General features: G+C 42.0%; 1 protein-coding gene across 2 annotated transcripts in view; it reads left to right on the forward strand.

The window, feature by feature from the left end:
* The window catches only part of MAPK12 (mitogen-activated protein kinase 12), a 71996-nt gene that overhangs the window by 27260 nt on the left and 21628 nt on the right, over positions 1-23108 (forward strand). For both annotated transcript variants that reach the window (XM_037889007.2, XM_043550532.1), the window contains 3 exons: positions 11280-11391; positions 21857-21886; positions 22316-22363. In XM_037889007.2, the coding sequence (XP_037744935.1) occupies positions 11280-11391; positions 21857-21886; positions 22316-22363 (190 nt within the window). The remainder of the gene's footprint in view (positions 1-11279; positions 11392-21856; positions 21887-22315; positions 22364-23108) is intronic.

A 23108-nucleotide genomic window follows, 5' to 3' on the forward strand; every position in this document is an offset into this window, starting at 1 on the left:
TTTGTCCCTACATATCTGTGTTATTTGTTTATATTCATCCTTTGTAATTTGACCTAGTTTCCACGTTTTGTAGGACTTTTTTGAGTTTCAGATCATTGAAGAATTCTTGATTAAGCTAGGGTAGTCTCTTGCCATACTTCCTATCTTTCCTTTACAGTGGGATAGTTTGCTCTTCTGACCTTAATAATGTCTCTGAAAAACTGCCAACTCTTTTGAACTCTTCTTCCCCTTATACTTGCTTCCCATGGGATCTTACCTACCAACTTCCTGAGTTTGTTAAAGTCTGCCTTCTTGAAATACTTTATCTTTATTCGCAAAAAGAAAAGGAGTACTTATGGCACCTTAGAGACTAACAAATTTATCTGAGCATAAGCATATGCATCTGATGAAGTGAGCTGTAGCTCACGAAAGCTTATGCTCAAATAAATTTGTTAGTCTCTAAGGTGCCACAAGTACTCCTTTTCTTTTTGCGAATACAGACTAACGCGGCTGCTACTCTGAAACCTGAAATTTATCTTTATTGTGGTGGTTTCCCTCCTACCATTCCTTACAATCATGAACTCTACCATTTCATGTCCACTTTTACCTAAGCTATCTTCCACTTTCAAATTTTCAACCAGTTCCTATTTGTCAAACAGCCTCTCCCCTAGTAGCTGTCTCCACCTTCTGAACTAAAATATTGTCTCCAATACATTCCAAGAACTTGTTGGATAATCTGTGCCCAGCTGTATTATTTTCTGAACAGATGTCTGGGTAGTTGAAGTCCCCCATCACCACCAAGTCCTGTGCTTTGGATGATTTTGTTAGTTGTTTTAAAAAAGCCTCATCCAGCTCTTCTTCCATAAGTCTCTGCAGGATCAGAGCCTAGGTCTGTAGTTGCTTCCTGATCAAGTATGGAAGGCGGGGTGGGGAGACTTTGCACTGTCTCTTGCCTGCTCTTTACTCCTGAAGGAATTCTGCACCAAAAAATTAAAAATTCTGCACCAAAAAAATATAAGTTCTGTGCACAATATTTTAAAATTCTCCACATTCTATTTGTCAATAAATAAATGTGGAGGCTCCAGCATGGCACAGGCCACTGACTGCACAGAGATTACCCTGCTTTCCCCCCATCTCCCCAGGACATAGACTCAGCAGTGAGGCTGCACCTGACCCTCATGCAGCGCAAGGGCCAGGCCTGCCCCAGAAACACCCTGAGCCCCTGTCCCTCCGCACCAGGCGCACCAGATGTGGGCATGCAGGCTCAGCCTGGGAAGATCTAAGTGCGGAGGGGCTTAGTGTGGGGGGATCCAGGTGTGGAATGAGAGGATTCTGTGTCGGGCAGTCTGCGAGTGGGTGGTTCAGTGAGGGTCTGGGTGCAGGGGGAAATCTGGATGCACAGGGGCTCCGTAGGGGTGTGGGGGGTTCTGGGTGCTGAGGGGTGGGGCTTGGCAGAGGGTGGTCTGGGTGCAGGGGTGGGGGTCTGGATGCAGCGGGTGGGGTTCAGCAGGGGGGCCCGGGGACTTGGTGGTGGGGTTCTGGGTGCAGGAAGTGAGGCTCATTGAGGGGGGTCTGACTATATGGGGTCCAGATGCACAGGGGTTGGGTGGATGGGGGATGGGTCTGACCTGGCCCCGGCTCCTGGTGGGTCTGATTCAGCACCAGCTAGGGTGTCCCCAGACACCTCACTCCCCCAGTGATTTCTCTCTCCAACGACTGCTCTTGGCACCTGAAACGACATTCCTGCGCTGCTTGGAAGGGGCACATGACCACTCTTGCTGCTTCCCTTTGCTTCCCTATCAGAAAGTCATTTTTCTGCAGGGAAGCAAAGAAATGTGTGACAGATGTGAATTCTGCACATGTGCACTGGTGTGGAATTCCCTTAGGAATAGCTCTTGTATCTGCACAGTGGGAAATATAATGTGGTCTGTGGTGGCTCTGTTTTTGGTGCTGTGGCTGTCAAGTGCTTCTTTATAGCCCTCTATTTGTAGGGGTTAGGCTGGAATCCTTAAAGGAACTTAAGGAAGTTAGGTGCCCAACTCCCCTTGAAATTAATTGGGGGTTTTGCACCTAATGCCATCAGGCTCCTTTAAGAACTCCAGTTTTGGAATTAACTATAAGCTTTGTATACACTCCAAATACGCCCAGCATGTTTTTAAAGAAATAGAAAATAAAATGAGAAAACAGTCTGAATTATATCAATGGTGAATTAATATTAAAATCAACCTTTGTGCATATTAGTACTCAAATAATAGCTGTATTTATAAAATTACTGTCAATAAACCAAAGGTCTCTGCTACCCAGTGAATTTGAACTGGTATGTCTAGATGAGGACTTACCTCATAATATTCAACTACACTTTTGGAATTAAAAACATTTAGCAGATAAGTATGCAACTGAAGGAAAATATTTTCCTCGATTAATTTCCCTTTCTTTCTTGATGAATATTGTTATTCCAACAAGCTCCTGAGACCTTGGATTTATAACCAGATGGTCAATTTTGAGAACTTACAGGAATCTCTAGGATAACATAGAGATAGATCACACAGTCTTAGTTGGGCTGGAATTCTGCCAAAGATGGGCTGGACCGAGTGTCTCAGTTTAGCTATGTCCAGATAACCCTGAGTCAGTCTTGTCTTGACTGACCCAATCCTGAGACATGCTGCTTGTACAGGGCCTTGGAAGAATGAAGCCTATTTATTTATGTAGATTTTAGTGATCTTCGTATCCTAGAGGCATGTTTAAAAATGTTAAATTGAGGTTTTGTTCTGGAATCCTACATTGCAGCTAATTCCTTTGTCTCTGGACCTTGTTTCCTGCTCCAATAATATCCAGAAATACTGGATATTCAAACTTTCTGTTTTATTGTACCACACCTGTGTGTTTCTCCCAAAAGATTGTTCTTTATCCTGATTCTTAAAAATTCGGAAACATCAAATTGTATGTAGTGCCCCCTATCCATTTGGTTACCTCCTTTAGCGCCAGTCTCCTTATGGGTTTTGATGAACAGGCCTGGGTTCTTCTGGATCCCGCCATACATTCAGCAGGGTGTAACTTCTTTTTCTTCCCATCTGAATTTATTTGGTAATGCCTCCACTCCCTTGCTCCTTCCTGGCAGAGTCACCAGGGCAGCTTGAGGGGAAAATTCTAATCACTGGGTAACCACCACTTATTTGCCAGATAGTTGGAGACTTCCATGAAATAACACAAACACATACAATATGTTTAAGACAGTAATTATTATTAAACAGAAGATAAATATATCAAGGTAAAATACTATTCTCAGGGTCACCAGGGCCCCTGCAATATCCGTGAATTTCCCCAGTCATGCGACCTGATATAGCTAACGTAAAATTAGTGTTCTGTAGTTTGTAGGGGCTCTTGATGATCTGTGACCACAATATCATCTGTGCAGCTGTTAGCAATGTGGCTGACTGGGTTCAGTACAGCTCAAGAGACTCACAAGTGGGATAATGTGGTAAGTCCCTCTGCAGATTTAATAGACAGCACGTAACAAAATCCCCAATCCCTTACCCCCTGGTTTGAGGACACAGTTGAGGAAGTGGCAGGGCACCATTTCAGATTTTGGTAGGGTGGTGCAACTTTTAACTGTGATTCCAGGGGCTTACTTAGGCACTTGAAAACTGAAGTTTTTTGGCAGATAACAATTAGCTGACAGGAGCACTGTATTTAATTCTACACAAAAGAAAGAAAATTAAATAAATATTAGACCCACTCAGCGCTAATACTAACATATTCTGACATCTTGTGGCAAGTCACCTAAGGGACACTGGTTAGGTTTAAAATTTGAATGTATATTCTTACTTTGTTACTAACTCTGTGGAGAGAGAGCCTCTGTCAGGATTCCTGGGTTCTGTCTCAGCTCTGGGAGGGGAGTGGGGTCTAGTGGGTCACAGTGGGAGGCACATACATCTGGGATCTATATAAGAACATCAGAATGGCCATACGGGGGAAGACCAGTGGTCCATGTAGCCCAATATCCTGTCTTCCAACAGTGACCAATATCAGATGCTTCGGAGGGAATGAACAGAATATGGCAATCATCAAAATGATTCATCCCATAGCCCATTCCCAGCTTCTCGCAAACAGAGGTTAGGGACACGCAGAATATGGTGTTGGATCATGACCCCCACCCCAGCTAATAGCCATTGACGGACCTATCCTCCATGAACTTACCTAGTTCTTATTGGAACCCTGTTATAGTTTTGGCCTTACAACATGCCCTGGCAATGAGTTCCACAGGTTGACCATGAAGAAATACTTTATTTTGTTTGTTTTAAATCTGCTGCCTATTAATTTCATTGGGTGACCCCTAGTTCTTGTGTTGTGTGAAGGAGTAAATAACATTTCCTTATTCAGTTTTCCCATACCATTCATTATTTTATGGGCCTCTATCATATCCCCCCTTAGGCATCTCTTTTCCAAGCTGAAAAGTCCCAGTCTTTTTAATCTCTGCTCATATGGAAGGTGTCCATACCCCTAAGCATTTCTGTTTCCCTTCTCTGTATCTTTTCTAAATCCAATATATCTTTTTTTGAGATGGGATGACCAAATCTGCACACAATATGCAATATGTGGGTGTACCATGGATTTATATAGAGGCAATATGATATTTTCTGTCTTAGTATCTAACCCTTTCCTAATGATTTCCAGTATTCTGTTAGCTTATTTGATTGCCATTGCACATTGAGCAGATATTTTCAGAGAACTATCCACAAATTCTCTTTCTTGACAAGTAACAGCTAATTTAGACCCCATCATTTTGTATGTATAGTTGGGATTATATTTTGCCATGTGCATTATTTTGCATTTATCAACATTGAATTTCATCTGCCATTGTGTTGCCAAGTCATCTAGTTTTGTGAGATCCCTTTGTAACTCTTTGCAGTCAGCTTTGGACTTAACTATTTTCAGTAATTTTGTATCATCTGCAAATTTTACCACCTCACTGTTTACCCCTTTTTCCAGATCATTTAAGAATATGTTGAACAGCACAGGTCCCAGTACAGACTCCTGGGGGGCACCACTACCTCTTTCTATTCTCACCATTTATTCCTACTCTTTGTTTCCTATTTTTTAACTGGAGTGCCTGGCAATGCTTTCAGGATCATCTAATGATCCTTAATTTAATTTAACGACAAGCCTTTTGTTATGTTAATCACCCTGCCTCTGTTTATAAACAAACTCCCTGCCCCAAAGGCAGAAGCTTGGAGCAGCACAGAACTCATTACAGGTTCCACCTTTATGCATCAGATGAAGTGAGCTGTAGCTCACAAAAGCTTATGCTCAAATAAATTGGTTAATCTCTAAGGTGCCACAAGTACTCCTTTTCTTTTTGAGAACTCATTACATATCACACTCAAATTGTGTTGCAGTTAAGAGCTCCGTCTGGGGCTAGGGCATGTGCTGTTAGCAAACCTCCAATATGAAAATGGGGGGGGGAGCCTTGAGCCCCCCTTGCACCCCCAAAATGGTGCTCCTGGTAAGTGGTCTCCCAAACTATTTCCCTGACTAGCTAACTAAAAGATGGAGACTCACAACTCCGCCACAGATCCTCAGGTTCAGAGATGGCTCTGGACTCCTCCGTCACTGCAGAGGGCTGACAACCACTGCTGGCAGGTGTCCTCTTCATATAGGAGTCAGGCTGCTTCTGGTGCCAGGATTTCCCCTCACCACAAAGGGGTGTAGGGCTTAAGGTGGAGATTACAAAAGTATAGTAAAATCTGGATTTTAGTCTCCCACCCCAGTGCTCAGACACGCTCACAGCAGGCAGCAGCCCCGGACTAGCAGCCAGAGCAGAGCTGGCCACGTGGTGACTGATCTCACATAGAGTTCAAAACTCTACAAACTGGAGGTCACCTTTGGAGAGGGAAAGGCCCAAGCTGAGGGACCTTGCTTTCAGGTCCCCAGAGGCCAATCCTGCCCTTTCCTTGGCTGACTCCCAGGGCCGTACTTAGGATTTATGGGGCCCTACATAGTATTATTAAAATTGGTGCCCCTATGCCCGACGGCAGCCCAGACTCACAACGCGGGGGTGGGAGGGGGAGGCAGCAAAGGATACAGAGCCACCCGGTCTGCCTCATGGTGATGGAGAGTCATAGTTCCCTGCAGAGACCCCTGTACCCTCTCCCTCACGCAGAATGTGCGGCGCTGGTGCATTTGGCTCTGTGAATACGGCCTCTGCCTAAGGAGACTGCAGCGCGCCCTGGGTGTGCGGGAGCCGACCCGTTCTTATCTGCTGTCATGGGTGGTGGGTGAAGCTGCCGCTTGGGGAGGCTAGCTCCCCAGCCCACCTCTTCTGCCTGTGGCCCCACCCTACTCTGCCCCAGGCCCACCATCAGTCTGCCCAAGCCCCGCCCTCTCCCCATGGTCTCCCTCTTCCTATTCCCTCCCCCTCCCTGCTCACCCCCTTCCAGCCAAATCCCTGAGCCCAAATGAAGCAAATGACATTTGAAAAAACACTCTTCTGCAATTTATTTCTAAAGAAAATGGAGCATATTTTCCACTGCATGCCAGTAGGTGAAGGTAAAGACTGGACATGGAGAAGGTACCTAATTAAAAGCACTAATCTTGGGAATAAAAAATGGCAGTCACAGGTTTTTTGATGTACCCTCAAGTTTGTCAGAGATTTATTTGCAAACTTTGAGGGCAAATCAGCTGTCCTGCTGAATACAACATTAAATATTATGGAATACATGATGCAGCTCTTCTCTGTTTCACATTTTCTTAATCAGTATTTCTAAACTGATTTTATATTTTCAGTGTACTCTTAAGCCTTCATAAAGTAATCATTCCAGATTACTACATATTTAATTCATTGAAACAAAGACATTATTTTAAATTAAGCAGTCACAGAAGGTTAGTGTGTTCATAACAATGTTCATTGCTTTTAGAAAAAGGGAACACTAATTTACTTTGTGTAATCTCCATAACAATAGACATGTTTAGGAAATTTCACCAACTTTAAAAAATATGTTTCCAAAAATTTTAGGCATAACAAAGGATTTTATATCTTACTAAGGTATTGATTTTGCTGGAGGGTTCTCTTAAAACTAGTTCATCAAATAGTCAGAAGTAGAGAAGGGGAAACTCGTTTGTCCAGCTTTCTGGAAGGAAAGGGATGTTGTGCGTTTAAGGGCTCTCTTCAACAGGGGAGTGAAGGAAGAAAAGGATGGACAGAAAGGACAGGAAGACTTTGGAAGCAAGTTTTTTGTACTATAGTAATTAAAATTAACGTGTATTTTAGGTAAGGGTGGTCTTTTGAAGGATTTATTTAAAAAACTATATGTCTGAAGATCCAAGCATTTAAGGCTAAAGATGAATACTCAGATTGTGCATCTAAAAATCTATCCAAGGATTTTTTAGAGATGCGATTTTGTAATCTTCAGCAATCTTCTAATGAAATATTTTTAAAGCAAATTTTAAACTAAGGTCCTGTAGACTGACATGTTCTGAGTAAATATTACAGTAATGCACAACTGTTTTTGTCAGTAAATTCAGAAACTGATGGTGTATATCTGGGGTTGGCAAATGCCTGTTAAATGGCTTCATTACCACTTGAATGGCTCCTTAATGGTTTCAATGTGGTGCAAATAGGTCTGGAAAGCTGGAGGACTTTTTCACTTTTAAGTTACTAGATCCCCTCTGGAGGAAGACACACCAGGCTGCAGGAGCCAGCTGTGGGAGCCTGCAGGAAGGGTCAGAACAGTGATAGGAAGAAGCGGGGTGGGTAGACACTAAGACCCAGGCTGCCCCAAATTTTCAGGTGCCCTACGCAGCTGTGTATGCTGCACATGCCTAAGGATGGCCCTGCTGACTCCAGAGTCCAGACGGCTCCAAAATGGCTTCTCCTCTCTCCTGAGCTCCGTGGGAAGGGTATCTCTCTCCCTGTTTGTTGCTCAACAGACTCTGAGTCTGCCTTTGGCTCGCCCTCCCTATCAGGGACAGTGTGCCTCTCTCTGAGCTACCAGCACACAGAGTACCAGGAATTGAAGTAATCTCCTTGAGGGTTACATGTACGTATAGCTAGTTAGTGTAATCAAATTACCTCCTTCCCATCCTGTTGTTTATCACATTCACTGGTTGCATTTTGTTCTAAATTAAAGGAATTGGTGGTGGTCTGCATGCATGGAGGTGTCCAACCATATGTATCAGATTACAAGCTCAGGCCCTTGGATTGTACGAGGTGTGGGGCAGGGACTGTATCTTCAAATATGTTTGTCCAATACCTAGCACAATGGGCTCATGTCCCTACCAGTGTTTTTGTGTCACCAAAATATAATAATGAGTTTGCAAAAGCACTTAAAGGATTTAGGAGCACAAGTCCCATTGAATGTTGGATTAGTGCAGTAGTTCTCAAACTTTTGTATTGGTGACCACTTTCCAGGGTTGCCTGGCATCCGGTTTTTGACCGGAACCCCCGGTTGAAAACGGACCCTGGCAGCTCTGATTGGCACTGCCAACCAGGCCTTTAAAAGTCCGGTTGGTGGCACAGCGGGGGCCTGGGGCTAAGGCAGGCTTCCTACCTGCTTTGGCTCCGTGTGGCTCCTGGAAGCGGCTGCTAGATCCTTCCAGCCCCTAGGCACAGGGAGGCTCCATGCGCTGCCCTCACCCAAGTGCCAGGTCCGCAGCTCCCATTGGCCAGGAACAGTGACCAATGGGAGCTGTAGGGGCAGTGCCTGTGGGCGCGAGGGCAGCTCTCGGTGCCATGGCGCCTCCCTGGCCGCCCATGCATATAGGGGTCACAGGGACCTGGCGGGTACTTCCTGGGAGCCGCAGTAATTGCCTCCGGGACCCCCCCCCTGTACCCCAACCCCCTGCCCCAGCCCAGAGTCCCCTCCAGCACCCAAACTCCCTCCTGGAGCCTGCACCCTGTACCCTCCCTGCCCCAGCCATAAGCCCCCTCCTGTACCCCAAACCCCTCATCCCTGACCCTACCCCAGAACCCACACCCCCAGCTGGAGCCCTCAGCCCCCAGCTCCCCTGCTCCAGCTTGGAGCCCCCTCCTGCAGCCCAAACCCCTAATCCCCGGCCCCACCCCAGAGTCCACACCTCCAGCTGGAGCCCTCACACCTCGTCTGCACCCCAACCCCCTGCTCCAGCCCGGTGAAAGTGAGTGAGGGTGGGGGAGTGCGAGCGATGGAGGGAGGGGGGATGGAGCAAGCAGGGCGTGGGGCCTCAGAGAAGGGATGGGGCATAGGCGTGGCCTCTGGGAGGGGTGGGACATGGGGCGCGGCCGGGGTGTTCCGTTTTGTGCTATTAGAAAGTTGGCAACCCTATCCCTTTCACATAGCAAACTTATGAGTGCGACCACCCTTATAAATTAAAAGCTTTTTTTTTATATTTAATACTATTATAAATGCTGGAGGTGAAGTGGGGCTTGGGGATGGAGGCTGATGCTCGCGACCCCTCACATAATAATATTGCAAGTGGTCACGACCCCCAGTTTGAGAACCCCTGGATTAGTGCTTCTGAATCCCTTCAGCATGTTTGAATATCTCTAATAATAATTAATAATAAAAATGTTGTTAGTAAATCCTCTAGATTTTTTTCCTTAAAACCTGTGTTTTTGCTAGAATGTTCAGTAAGTTCTTTCTAGCTCACTTCAAATATTCATGGCCTCTCGATAATTGACTTTGATAAGATTGTGGAAAAAATAATATGTCCATCTATGCTTTCATTGTTCAGGAACACCAGCATATTGGAGGTTAAAATCTATTGTCTGGGTCATCCACTTTATCAGTGAGAAATGTTTTTTCATGTGCCATAAATACACTGATAGAGAGAGCAGAGAGGTTTCATTCTCTGCTCCTCCACTTAACTTCTGTTTCTCCACATTTTACTTAAATTAAATTGCTTAAACTTTGCACCAAAGGAAGTCTAAGGGAGTTAGGTGCCTAAATTCCATTGAAAGGGATTTGGGAGCCTCATTCCCTTAGGCTCTTTTGAAAATCCCAGCCGTAGTTCTTTGAAACTATCTTATTGTCCCCTTTCTCTGTGGTTTAACATTCAATGTCTGTTGCTCTTTCTTTAGTTTGAGAATAAAATTTTCTATTTCTCTTTTAATGACGCTGATGCTGTGTGGCAAACCTCAGTTATTGTACGACTGAACATAAAATATTGAAAGTCCATATATTTTAAATCAAGAAAAACCCTTTAAGACAAATTAGTGAAATCTTTATAGATCAGACAATGATAAAATGTATTTCTACACTTCATAACTGGGTCTAGTTTTTATTACATACAGGTGCAGCCTTAAGGTTTGATCCTTAAACTGCTGGAAGTGTATGTGTCTATATTAGTTGCTATAGGCTGGTCCTCCTGCCAGAGTTGGACAACAGGCTAGATTCTGAATTGTGAGCCTACTGAAGGCCCTCAAAAACATGAGGTCCCAAACTGTCCCATTGTTCAGGGTAGGCCTGAAATATCAACTTGACATACAACAATAGTTCTCAACTTTTTCCATACCTGGACTCCCTTCCCATTTAGAAATATGGGAAGTGCAGGGTGGTCATGACCCGCTGATACTTTTTCATGACCTCCACGTTGAGAAATCATGCCTTACAGTAATACCCTCTTCTGCTTTTGATCAGATCTGTTCCTGTGACTTTGACTCAGGTATGTCGTTGACCTTGTTATGGATAGTACCTACTGGTTTGCATAACTCATGATAGTTCTTCTAAGGTAAACAATGTGTAAATTACAGAGCTTTTTATCTAGTTATCTTTTAAGCACACACACATCTTCCTTGGGCTCTTTTATCATGTTCAGAATTTGTTATTTCCTATTAACTGACAACTTGTTATAACGAGGTTTCAGAGTAACAGCCGTGTTAGTCTGTATTCGCAAAAAGCAAAGGAGTACTTGTGGCACCTTAGAGACTAACCAATTTATTTGAGCATAAGCTTTCATGAGCTACAGCTCACTTCATCCGATGCATCCGATGAAGTGAGCTGTAGCTCATGAAAGCTTGTGCTCAAATAAATTGGTTAGTCTCTAAGGTGCTACAAGTACTCCTTTTCTTCTTATAACTAGTGATTGAATTACTCAGTACCTGCTTCAGGCAATCATAACTGATAAAAATAAAGCATGGAAGTCATATTGTTTTTAGTAGAAATTATTTGGTTCTAGAGGTATTTAATTCAATGGGAGATCAAATTAACTAGTAGCTTAATTAAATGGTAAGAACTGTAATTTCTAATGATCATTGAGATGTAATGTACTGGTATGTTTCACTTTGACAAACTTGATGGAGTTATTTTGTACTCAATTTTCTTTAGCTACCTAGTCATGCCGTTTATGGGAACAGACTTGAGTAAGATAATGAAGCATGAGAAACTAACTGAAGATCGAATCCAGTTCCTGGTCTATCAAATGTTAAAGGGCCTAAAGGTTTGCCATTTTTATTACTTTCTTACTTTCACAAGTTAAATTTTTTCTCAGGAAATTGATTTAGAGAGCTGCATACATTTTGCAATATTTGAAAGCTAAGCAAAATGTAATCTCCCTATAGACATTGTGAGCTCCGGAATTCCCCACAATGGATGTGTTTCTTGATGATGAATATTTGCTTATATTTTTTCAAAAATCATGTGTGGAGGTTGGAGTGTGAGTCCCTTGCCCCGATGATCTGATTTTTGTATACATTTGATCCATGAAGACTCTCTTGTAGGCCATCAACACTTTTATTTTAACAAGCCAGAAAAGTCACTACTGTGATTTTAGTCCATCCTCCTCCAGCAGTTGATTGGGCTGCTTCTTTGGCACACCTCACCCCTGCTAGCTGAGGTAGTTAGAAACCAGGGGTGAAATACTCGCCCTGTGGAAGACAATGGCTCTGATTTCAATGGGGCCAGGATTTGATCCCAAACCAAGAATCAAACTTGGATTTCGCATATGGCAGTGCAGAGCACCAGGTTACATGGTTAGTTTTAAAAGTCTCCTATTTGCTAATCTGCAGATTTTTCAAAGTCAGTTTAAAGTGCTGTGGTTAAGAGAACAGTGCTTTCCCCTGCTATATCTACTGGAGATGTGACATCAGATATGATGTCTTTCCAGTTTTTGCTTTCTCATTAGTTCTGTTTATTTTAATTAATTATCTCTGTGGATCTCCTTTCATGCACATATTACCTATGTTTATTGTAAGTTTGTTTTAATCCCTTTTAGATAAGATGAACAGAGACCTTCAGCCATGGGCATCCCAGAGTAAAGACCTGCCCTTGTGAGGTGCTGAGCTTCCTTGACTCCCACTAGAGTTAATGGGAGTTGAGAGCCCTCAGCCTCTTACAGAATTGGGCCCCAGTTCAGCAAGGCACTAAAGTACATGCCTCGCTTTAAGCACATGACTCATCCTACTAAAGTCAATGGGATTGCTCACAGGCTTAATTACCTTGACTAAGCAGGGTTCTAACATTACCTGTGAAATTCTAAAATATACTTCCATCTCGTAACATTTTATGTAGCCTTTCCCAATAGATCTGAGGGATCTCTGAATTCTACTAGCATGAGACGGTGGAGTGGCTTGGTGTAGAGAAAAAACATGCTAACACACACTCTGGATTTTTAGTGACAAATTAATGTGTAATGTGGCTGAGAGAAGCTAGAACTTCTTCAAAACCTCTCTCATCCCTCCACCGCCCAAGAGAAGTCAACCGTCTGTACTAAAAAATTGTAAATGATGGGGGATGAAAGATGCTGGAAAAGTATCCATTGAAACAGCATCACTTTTCAATGATTTTTGGGAGCATAGTTTGATACTATCTCAGGGTTTGATATTTTTATTTGATAATGGACATATTCAAAAATTTTAAGGCAAGAAAGGACCATTGTGATAATCTAGTCTGACCTCTTGCATAATGCAGGCTATAGAATTTCACTGTTTCCTACATTAAGCCCATATCTTATCTTTGAGCTAAAGCATATTTTTTAAAAGACATCTAATTTTGATTTAAAGACCTCAAGTGTTGAAGAAATCTCCACATCACTAAGTTGTTCCAATGGTTAATTATTCTCACTGTTTAAAAAATTCCATCTTGTTTCTAGCCTGAATTTATCTAACTTCAGCTTCCAGTCATTGGATCTTGTTATACCTTTGTCTGACAGATTATAGAGCCTTCTGCTATCAGAAATATTCTTCTCGTATGTACTGTCTTTTAATAATGATACTGTTTATAAATGATTGTGGATCACCTCTGAAGTATCCAGTCTCGTATACTAAACTGCTATACAATGTGTATGTTTGTCTTTCCCTCATTTCAGCTAAATAAACAGATTTCCATCTTCATAGAATCATAGAATCATAGAATATCAGGGTTGGAAGGGACCCCAGAAGGTCATCTAGTCCAACCCCCTGCTCGAAGCAGGACCAATTCCCAGTTAAATCATCCCAGCCAGGGCTTTGTCAAGCCTGACCTTAAAAACCTCTAAGGAAGGAGATTCTACCACCTCCCTAGGTAACGCATTCCAGTGTTTCACCACCCTCTTAGTGAAAAAGTTTTTCCTAATATCCAATCTAAACCTCCCCCATTGCAACTTGAGACCATTACTCCTCGTTCTGTCATCTGCTACCATTGAGAACAGTCTAGAGCCATCCTCTTTGGAACCCCCTTTCAGGTAGTTGAAAGCAGCTATCAAATCCCCCCTCATTCTTCTCTTCTGCAGACTAAACAATCCCAGCTCCCTCAGCCTCTCCTCATAAGTCATGTGCTCTAGACCCCTAATCATTTTTGTTGCCCTTCGCTGGACTCTCTCCAATTTATCCACATCCTTCTTGTAGTGTGGGGCCCAAAACTGGACACAGTACTCCAGATGAGGCCTCACCAACGTCGAATAGAGGGGAACGATCACGTCCCTCGATCTGCTCGCTATGCCCCTACTTATACATCCCAAAATGCCATTGGCCTTCTTGGCAACAAGGGCACACTGCTGACTCATATCCAGCTTCTCGTCCACTGTCACCCCTAGGTCCTTTTCCGCAGAACTGCTACCTAGCCATTCGGTCCCTAGTCTGTAGCGGTGCATTGGATTCTTCCATCCTAAGTGTAGGACCCTGCACTTATCCTTATTGAACCTCATCAGATTTCTTTTGGCCCAAACCTCCAATTTGTCTAGGTCCTTCTGTATCCTATCCCTCCCCTCCAGCGTATCTACCACTCCTCCCAGTTTAGTATCATCCGCAAATTTGCTGAGAGTGCAATCCACACCATCCTCCAGATCATTTATGAAGATATTGAACAAAACGGGCCCCAGGACCGACCCCTGGGGCACTCCACTTGACACCGGCTGCCAACTAGACATGGAGCCATTGATCACTACCCGTTGAGCCCGACAATCTAGCCAGCTTTCTACCCACCTTATAGTGCATTCATCCAGCCCATACTTCCTTAACTTGCTGACAAGAATACTGTGGGAGACCGTGTCAAAAGCTTTGCTAAAGTCAAGAAACAATACATCCACTGCTTTCCCTTCATCCACAGAACCAGTAATCTCGTCATAAAAGGCGATTAGATTAGTCAGGCATGACCTTCCCTTGGTGAATCCATGCTGACTGTTCCTGATCACTTTCCTCTCATGTAAGTGCTTCAGGATTGATTCTTTGAGGACCTGCTCCATGATTTTTCCAGGGACTGAGGTGAGGCTGACTGGCCTGTAGTTCCCAGGATCCTCCTTCTTCCCTTTTTTAAAGATTGGCACTACATTAGCCTTTTTCCAGTCTTCATTATTCTCTGTTTTGTTTCACTTGGCTTTCATAAGAACAGCCATACTGGGTAAGACCAAAGGTCCATCTAGCCCAGTATCCTGTGTTCCAACAGTGACCAATGCCAGGTGCCCCAAAGGGAATGAACAAGTATCCATCCCCTGTCACCCATTCCCAGCTTCTGGCAAACAGAGGCTAAGGACACCATCCTTGCCCATCCTGGCTAATAGCCATTGATGGACCTATCCTCCATGAAGATATCTAGTTCTTTTTGAACCCTTTTATAGTCTTGACCTTCACAACATCCTCTGGCAAAGAGTTCCACAGGTTCACTGTGTGTTGTGTGAAAAAATACTTCCTTTTGTTTGTTTTAAAGCTGCTACCAATTAATTTAATTGTGTGACCCCGAGGTCTTGTGTTATGAGGAGTAAATAACACTTCCTTATTTACTTTCTTCATACCAGTCATGATTTTATAGACCTCTACCATATCCCCCCATAGTTGTCTCTTTTCCAAGCTGAAATGTTGGCAGTCGTTCCCTACTCCTAATAATTTTTGTTGCCCTTTTCTGAACCTTTTCCAATCCCAGTATATCTTTTTTGAGATGGAGCGACCACATCTGCACATACTATTCAAGATGTGGGCATACCATGGATTTATATAGAGGCAATATGATATTTTCTGTCGTATTATCACAAAATAGACAATGATTATTAACATTCTATTTTTGAACCATGAATGATAAAAAAAAAACCCAGAAAAATATTTTTGAACCTCCATGTTTCTGAATGGATCCTATAAATGAAAGATTAGAATCCTTCTCTTTCTAGATTAGGAATGCAAATGAAAACATTGACTCTAACTTTTAAATTACAGTGCATGTTGTTTTGGTTTTTAAGTATGTTGTTTATCATAAAGGTTTATTTTTTGTTGTTTCCTTCTATTGAAAGCTGTGCATCCAAAAGGAGAGAGCTTTCTTATAAAAGATGCTTATTAACACACCAACAACAATTTTAGCATACAGTTGAGATTTGATTGCTGAAAGTGTCTTGACCTAGTTTTGCAGGCTGAAACCTGTCTTTCACACAGTGACAGCAATTTCTGTAGAATTGAATTCCCTTCACCTTGAGAGACAAACTCTGACAAGGCCATGGAATAGCAGAATTTTGAATTAGATGTATATTTTTGGCGACTCCTTTCTCTGTAAATGTTTGGTCTTTAAGGCCTGGATCCTGCAATTTACAACACACAAGAAGAGCCTTGCACTGATGCAGAATTTCACTGAAGTTAAGATGGGTGGAGTGGACCCCCTGTGTTTTGTAAACTGCAGAATCAAGCCCTAAATGAGACAGGCGTATCATGCCTGATCAGATTCTAACCAGCTTTTCTTCTTGATTTACACTAGACCTTTCAAACATTTGAAACCAAAAGAACAGGACACACTGTGCCTGGATACTATGGTGATGGGTGCCTAGGAGTGCTGTTTTCCCCTCCCCTCTGACCTCACTCCAGTACTTTGTACATTTACCCCTTTGTGTCTGTATTGTTTTCTCCTATCTCCAGATTTAGTGTATATATTTTTATCTTGTCCCTCATAAATCCTGCTCCCCCATTTATTCATTTATCCCTGGCTCCAAGTAGAAGGGTTTGTGCTCAAGGGTTTCATGAACCTTAAAAGATGAGCCTGAGTTGACAGTAGTGGGGTAGATGGGATCTTCAGGGGGAAAAAACAATTCTGAATTTCCAACTAGAGGGCTTGGTTTATCTTTTTAGAATATCTTCCTAAGGAAAAGGGCTAGAAACCTACTGTGAAAAAAAAAAATACATAGATTAGCCCTGACATATTTAGGCTCCTACAATCATAGAGCACCCACAGGAGAAGGCTTTGTGAGCCCCAAAGGATGTCTCTCTGTCTCTGCTAATCAGATGTGCTATATTCATAGGAAGCTGGGAAAGCAGGTGTGAAGAGCTGATGTATGAAGCACTCAAAGCAGCACATTGGGTAAAGAGGAAATGGGAGGAAACTCCTTAGGTGACCTGGCATCCCAGGGTTTGGAAAAACTGGGGCATTCCAGTTCCAGCGAATCTTGCAGGGATGCTGAGATAATCCTAGTAAGCCAGTATAGCTCGATACCCTAATCTTACTGTATCTTTCAATAGAAATGATTCTCTTGACTATTTGCAAAACTGCTTTCCATCTGGTCATATGGAAGAGTGTATCTCTAATCACCACAGCATTATCAGCAGTAACGTACAGCTTTATTCATCCATTATTTTTTGATGTTTTAGTCCTTTCATATTGTGAGTCAGACATTCAACAATAATTCACTTGTGATCCATGTCATTATACTTTGGATCTTTCTCCTTGTGATAATTCACTCTGAGCAAGCACTGTGTCTAGCTTAAAGAAACAATGAGGAATCCGGTGGCACCTTAAAGACTAACCAATTTATTTGGGCATAAGCATCTGAAGAAGTGGGTTTTTTACCCATGAAAGCTTATGCCCAAATAAATTGGTTAGTCTTTAAGGTGCCACCGGACTACTCATTGTTTTTGTGGATACAGACTAACACGGCTACCTCTCTGACACTTGTGTTTAGCTGGGAAAGTCTCTAAGGAATTGATCTAAAAGCAGGGACATTGCCGTGCTCTTTGTCTGAGTGACGCTCCCACAGCACCAGCCCTTGTTACTTTAGAGTCAACTTAGTGCTATTAGACTCTTGTTTTCATGAGCACTAAATTCAGTCATTCCCTTTTTTCCGCTTAAAAAATATTTGCAGGACTTCACTTTGCAAACTCCTTTGCCATATCTCCCTGTATTGATTATACTCTAAAATTCTCAAAGGAGTTGATCCGAAAACTGTTGAAGTCAGTGAGAAGATTCACATTTGGATGAGGCTCCTTACTCTGCCCTCATATTTTATGTGCAGCCAAGAACACTTATTATCAGGTGTCTGATGATCAAGAGTTTACCAACAGGGTGCAGTAACTTACTGAACTGAATTTGCATAGGGTACCAAAATTTGCCTTTTAGCTATTCCCAAGGTTCCTGTACTACAAATCAATTTGTTCACCCTAATCAGAGAAACAAGACCAGTTGTTAAGATGAAATGGTGACAATGTTGTGAGGGAAATGACTGCTATGGTCTAAATATCTCTGCTAATCAATAATTTTAGGAGAGAATGGGTAAAAATCCATAATAGGAGAGTGCAAAATCCCATTTTAGAGAGAGACTCCATCAAAGTGAAAATATTCTGAACTAAGCAGTTTCCTCAGTATTGGAGTACACTGCAGTGTAGATTCAAATATCTTGATTTACAAAGAAACAAACATTTATGAAAGAAACCTGGCATCAGAAATGAAATGCTAAATAATTTGGTCTCACCATCTCTCTATTAAGAAGAGTGTTTAGTAAACATGTAAATTATATCCAGCGTGTTACATGAGTTGCTTTTTCCTTCTTTGCATTTCTAACACTCATTCCCGGGTATGGTGAGGAAGAGACTATGAGCGAAAGTAGGATGTTTAAGGGAAACTATTCTCTTCCCTGAAGGTGGCTGAGGCCCATTTTTACTAAAACTCCTGAGGCTGAAATTCTTTTAAAATTCCTGTTTCTAGATCCTGCGTTCTTGTGCAGAAGTCCCTAGGCAGGAGATGTCTAGCCTTTCCTTGTTTGTTTGTTTGTTACCATTCTTTGCTGGGAGTCTGACTTCTAACAAACACTTTCCATAGGAAAACTCTCAGGACTCTGTACCCAAGTGACAGGACTTCCTCTTGCTTAAGCAGGCTTCTCTCATCCTGATATACTTCACCCTTCCATCCACGAAATAAATAGTACTTCATAGTTGCCAGTCTTCTCCAGTCAGTGGCAGAAGTAGTGCTCCAGGCTATATTCCATGGCACCAACATCTTTCCCCACTTCTCTCTACAGTAGTCAGTTCTTTGGAAGGGAGTATGGGAGGTTGTTTTTCATTCCCTAGTGAGGTGCTAGAACTGTCTGGTCTTTAGGCAATTCACAAATGGAACTGATCCTCCAGCTGAAAATGTCCAGTATATGTGGTCCCTCTTCCAAGCCTACTCATTTATTGTGGCACTTCTTGTTATGACTCGTCTTGCACCCTCTGCTCATATTATGTCAAAACAAGAAACTACCTTATAATCGCATCAGCGAAGGGGTGGTCTAGGAGAACATAAAGCCAAGGGCAGACAGATATGTCCGAATATGAAAGCAGCGCTAAGAAGGCAAAGATGGGGCTTGTAAACTCACTACTGTAAGCAGTTCAAGAACAGGCTGGCTTTCAAAACAAATTGTGTCAGGTGAGAGAGAGGGAACCTCTGCGTAATGTGGTGGGATGAGGAGTTATTTAGTCTTTGTAATGGCAGAGATAAAATGGACTCTGAACAGCATTGCTCTAAAATTGTATGTCTAGCTGCATGGGAAGCTTGTGTTCTTGCTGTACTACACTGGGCCTGATCTTCAAGTATGGGTACAGGTCACTAGATTCCAGTACTGACGCTTAGATTTCATACATGGAAAAGAAAAAAATGCTACATTTTTGTCTATGAAGGTTTGTTTCCCCTTGCACTAAATGTAATAATAGTAGCTAACTATATAATCTTAATCGCTAGATCCTTAAATGATCTGATGTATCCATTGATACAACAAAGGGAAAGAAGATCACAAAACTAATATATGCATGGCAGGCATTTCATCCTTGTCATATTATTCCAGATTTTAAGCAGCGTACACCTTGAAATACTAGTTCCTCTGCTGGTCTGTTTCCTGTAAACAGAGATCTAAAACTAAAATACACAATATGTCTGCTGAGGAAGATGGCTAGGACACCAGTTAGGGTTGCCAATTTTGATTGAACCTATTCCTGGAGGTTTCATCACATGACATAATCGTTAATTTAAGATTAATATTTAATTCCTGGGGACTCCAGGACAACCCTGGAGGGTTGGCAACCCTAACACCCATCTGTGACTCCCCTTTCTTCTTGCAACTGTAGGGTTTATGGCTTGACTTCATGGTTCCTTTTTGGGGTGGATAGAGGCAGGATTTGTGGACGGCTGCCCAGAAGGCAAGGAGCTCATTTGCCTGAGCTCTATACCAAGTTCGGAGCTCCTCTGCACTCCTAGTACACCAAGCTATTGGTGAGCCTTACTGTCCCATCCTGCCACTTAGGTTCCAATCCTGATCCATCCCTGATTGGTTGTTTAGTGTTCGAAAAGCACTTTGCATATGGACATAACTGCTACTAACACACCCATTATAACCCACCTGGGTCTGGGTTTGCAACAGGCTAGCGGGTCTGGCTCAAACCAGGCAGGGTGCTAGAGTCCTAAGCTGGCAGGGCAGGAAAACAGGAGCAGTAGTAGTCTTGGCACATCAGGTGGCAGCTCTCAGGGGGTTTCTGTGATCCAACCCGTCACACCCACCCATTATAAGTCTGTTGGAGAATTTCTGCACAAAATGGAATTTTCTGTTTACAATTCATACCAGTAGAATATTCATCAATAACTACTCTGCTCTCTATGGAGATTTTGTGGACCGTTGGAACCATTAACCCAGCTGGGAGAGTCAGAGATGGAACCAGGCAGAACCATTCTTCTTATAAAGTGTGAGGATGAAGGTGGTTATTTGCCTTCTGGTTGTTTTGTTTAGAGGTTGAAGTGGTTTACAAATCAAGAAAAGTCCCTTTTTGAGTAAAACCGCCATGCTCCTGAGCATTTAAACTGAGACTACAAATCCAAACACACAGAGATTTTCATTTAACTCCCAAATGGTAATATAGTGAGCTTAGAGAGTCTGTTGTCGTGGTATGACATACTGCAAAGATGCAGCACAATAGCATATAGCACACTATTCCAAGTGGACTGTCAAAACTGGTCTAATTCAAAATGCTATTAATACCAAAAAAGCAAACATTACATACATCTCAGTCTGGCTTTTGCATCTTTCTTGTTGCCCCTTTGAGGAACCAAAGTTATTAGACATAATAGTAATGTAACAACAATATTATCTCCCTTATTTACCAAACTGTCTACGGAACTGCAGAAGATCCTAGTAACTGGAATGTACACATTGGCGTGTCCCTATCAGAACATAGCCAGTGCTGCTTAGTATGGTGTAAACATCAGTTTCTCCAAAACTCTGGTCCTTGGACATCCATTAGGTTGAGTTATGTGTGTTTTGAAAACTTGAGCGCCCTCACACAGAGCCCTGGAAAGATGATGAAAATATTCCAACAAAGTAAAATGTGTTTTAAGATTCCTTTCAGGTTTGTTTGCATTCAGGCCTTTATTCAGGAAAGGATATCTATTCAGGATGGGTGCTAAAGCACATATTTAAAGCTGAGCATCTGCTTTCCTAAAGTTAAACCTGTGCTTAAATCCGATGACTGCAGTCGTACAGCACATGCTTTCCTCTATCTGGGCTTTATTAGAGGCATCTGAACTTAATCTGTGATTGTGCAGTTTACATGTCTGTTGTAGCTAGCTCAGGAATTTACAGTAAGTAAACAGTCGGTTTTATTTTAATCCATATATTTCACAACCCAATTTCAGGATGATTTTATTTTTCTAACAATGCCAGAAAGTTTCTGGTCACAAAAATGATTTGTGAGGAAATTAAAAGTGAGGAAAAATGGTGACTTGATTCAATAGCAATGTTCAAATAGCGCTACAGGAATAATGATTATAGGTTGAAAAAAGCAGCAGCTTTATACTTGAGACTTTCTTTAGAAAGCAAAAATAATCTTATAACCTTAAATTTAGTTTTAGGAGTCCAGTCTGACCTTCTCTAAAATCATTCTCTAATCTCTCTGGCAGGAAATCCATAGGGTGAATGGGTTGCAATTGTATCATAAAATGAGTACACTTTTACTTTTTTCTTTGAATATTTGATGTATAGGTGCATAAACCTGACTATCACCTGCCTCTAACATTGTGATCTCTCTTCACTTTTCTACTTGGTATCTAATGATATTTCAATTTTTTTATATGACAACACATTTGATTGACTCGTTTTCTAAAAGGTGTATTATTAATTTCAGATCACTTTAGCACCACGTAAGGCCACGTTTTCAGCAGAACTGAAATAATAATTTATTTAGAGTCCAGCAAGTGTCAATTAACAGATCTTTTTGTTTTCACAGTATATCCATTCATCAGGCATAATTCACAGGGTAAGTGAAAACAGTATTAAAAATACTTGTGTTTTTTTATTCAGATTCTGTAGATCATGTTTGTGCGCACGTATGTCCATAGATATAGTTCTCAAATCATTCTTGACTTGATTCATTTTGGTTGGATGTTTTTTAATTGATATGGTCCGCACAGAGAGGGTTTCAGAACAGCCAATGACTAACTGGAACTGGTAGAAAATTTTCCATCAAAAATTTCTTTTTTTTTTTTTTGAGGGAAAATTGGGTTTTAGACTATACAAAAATTTGCATGAAAAGGCAGCTTAGAAGTAAGGTTATAACATTCAATAAGGTTTTTTGAGGCTATTGCAAGAAATTGCTCTATCTTTCATGTAATGCAAGTGTTTTTATTTAAAAAGTGTATTTTTCTGTTTGTTGTAAAAGTCGATCTCAAACTTGATATATTTGCAGGATCTAAAGCCTGGAAATTTAGCAGTAAATGAAGACTGTGAATTGAAGGTAGGAAACACTTCCTGAAGTATGCAGTTGAATTTGTTACAAACACACTGCATAGGAGAACATGAGTGAAACCAAGTCAATGACAGAACTCCTATTGACTTCAGTTGGGCTAGGATTTTACCCTATGACTTTTGAAGAGTCATGGAGAAATGTGGAAATACCAGGAAATTGAGGTGAGGGAGGACCAAATGTGGTCCCAGGACATTAGCAGGAGGAAGAACCAGATGTGGTACCAATCTTCCAAAAGAAGAGTGGTTCTGAATACTGTTGTCCCATATGTCTGACTTCAATCCATACTAAAATAATGGAACCTATATTATTGAGGGGGAAAACTGAACTTCAAAAGCCTAATCATCTCATTGGGTGTATCTACACAACTCTGAGTGATTGCAAGCAGCTGATTGGATGATTGACCTCCAAGAGGAGGAGTCAGGCACCCCCAGGGAAATTAGGAAGTCAGCGCTTCTGCTTCTAAGACATTTTTACATGGAAAGAGGTATGAGCTGTTTCTTCTGTTCCATTGTCCCTGCATGTGAGTCTGCCCTAAGCAGATTCCTGCTGAACTGTTGTGCAAGTAGGCGTTGCCATCTGCAAGCTTCTCTCTAGATCATTAAACTGAAATACTGAATCGGATTTTATCACTCTGCTTCTTCTCTGTCTTGGGAATCTTCCAATCCATCAGTGTGTTAGAGCATAATATTTATTCTCCAGAAATAATTATGCAAACTAGTCCAGACCCCACAAT

Source organism: Chelonia mydas, chromosome 1 (assembly GCF_015237465.2).
Source record: "Chelonia mydas isolate rCheMyd1 chromosome 1, rCheMyd1.pri.v2, whole genome shotgun sequence".
Taxonomy (NCBI): domain Eukaryota; kingdom Metazoa; phylum Chordata; order Testudines; family Cheloniidae; genus Chelonia; species Chelonia mydas.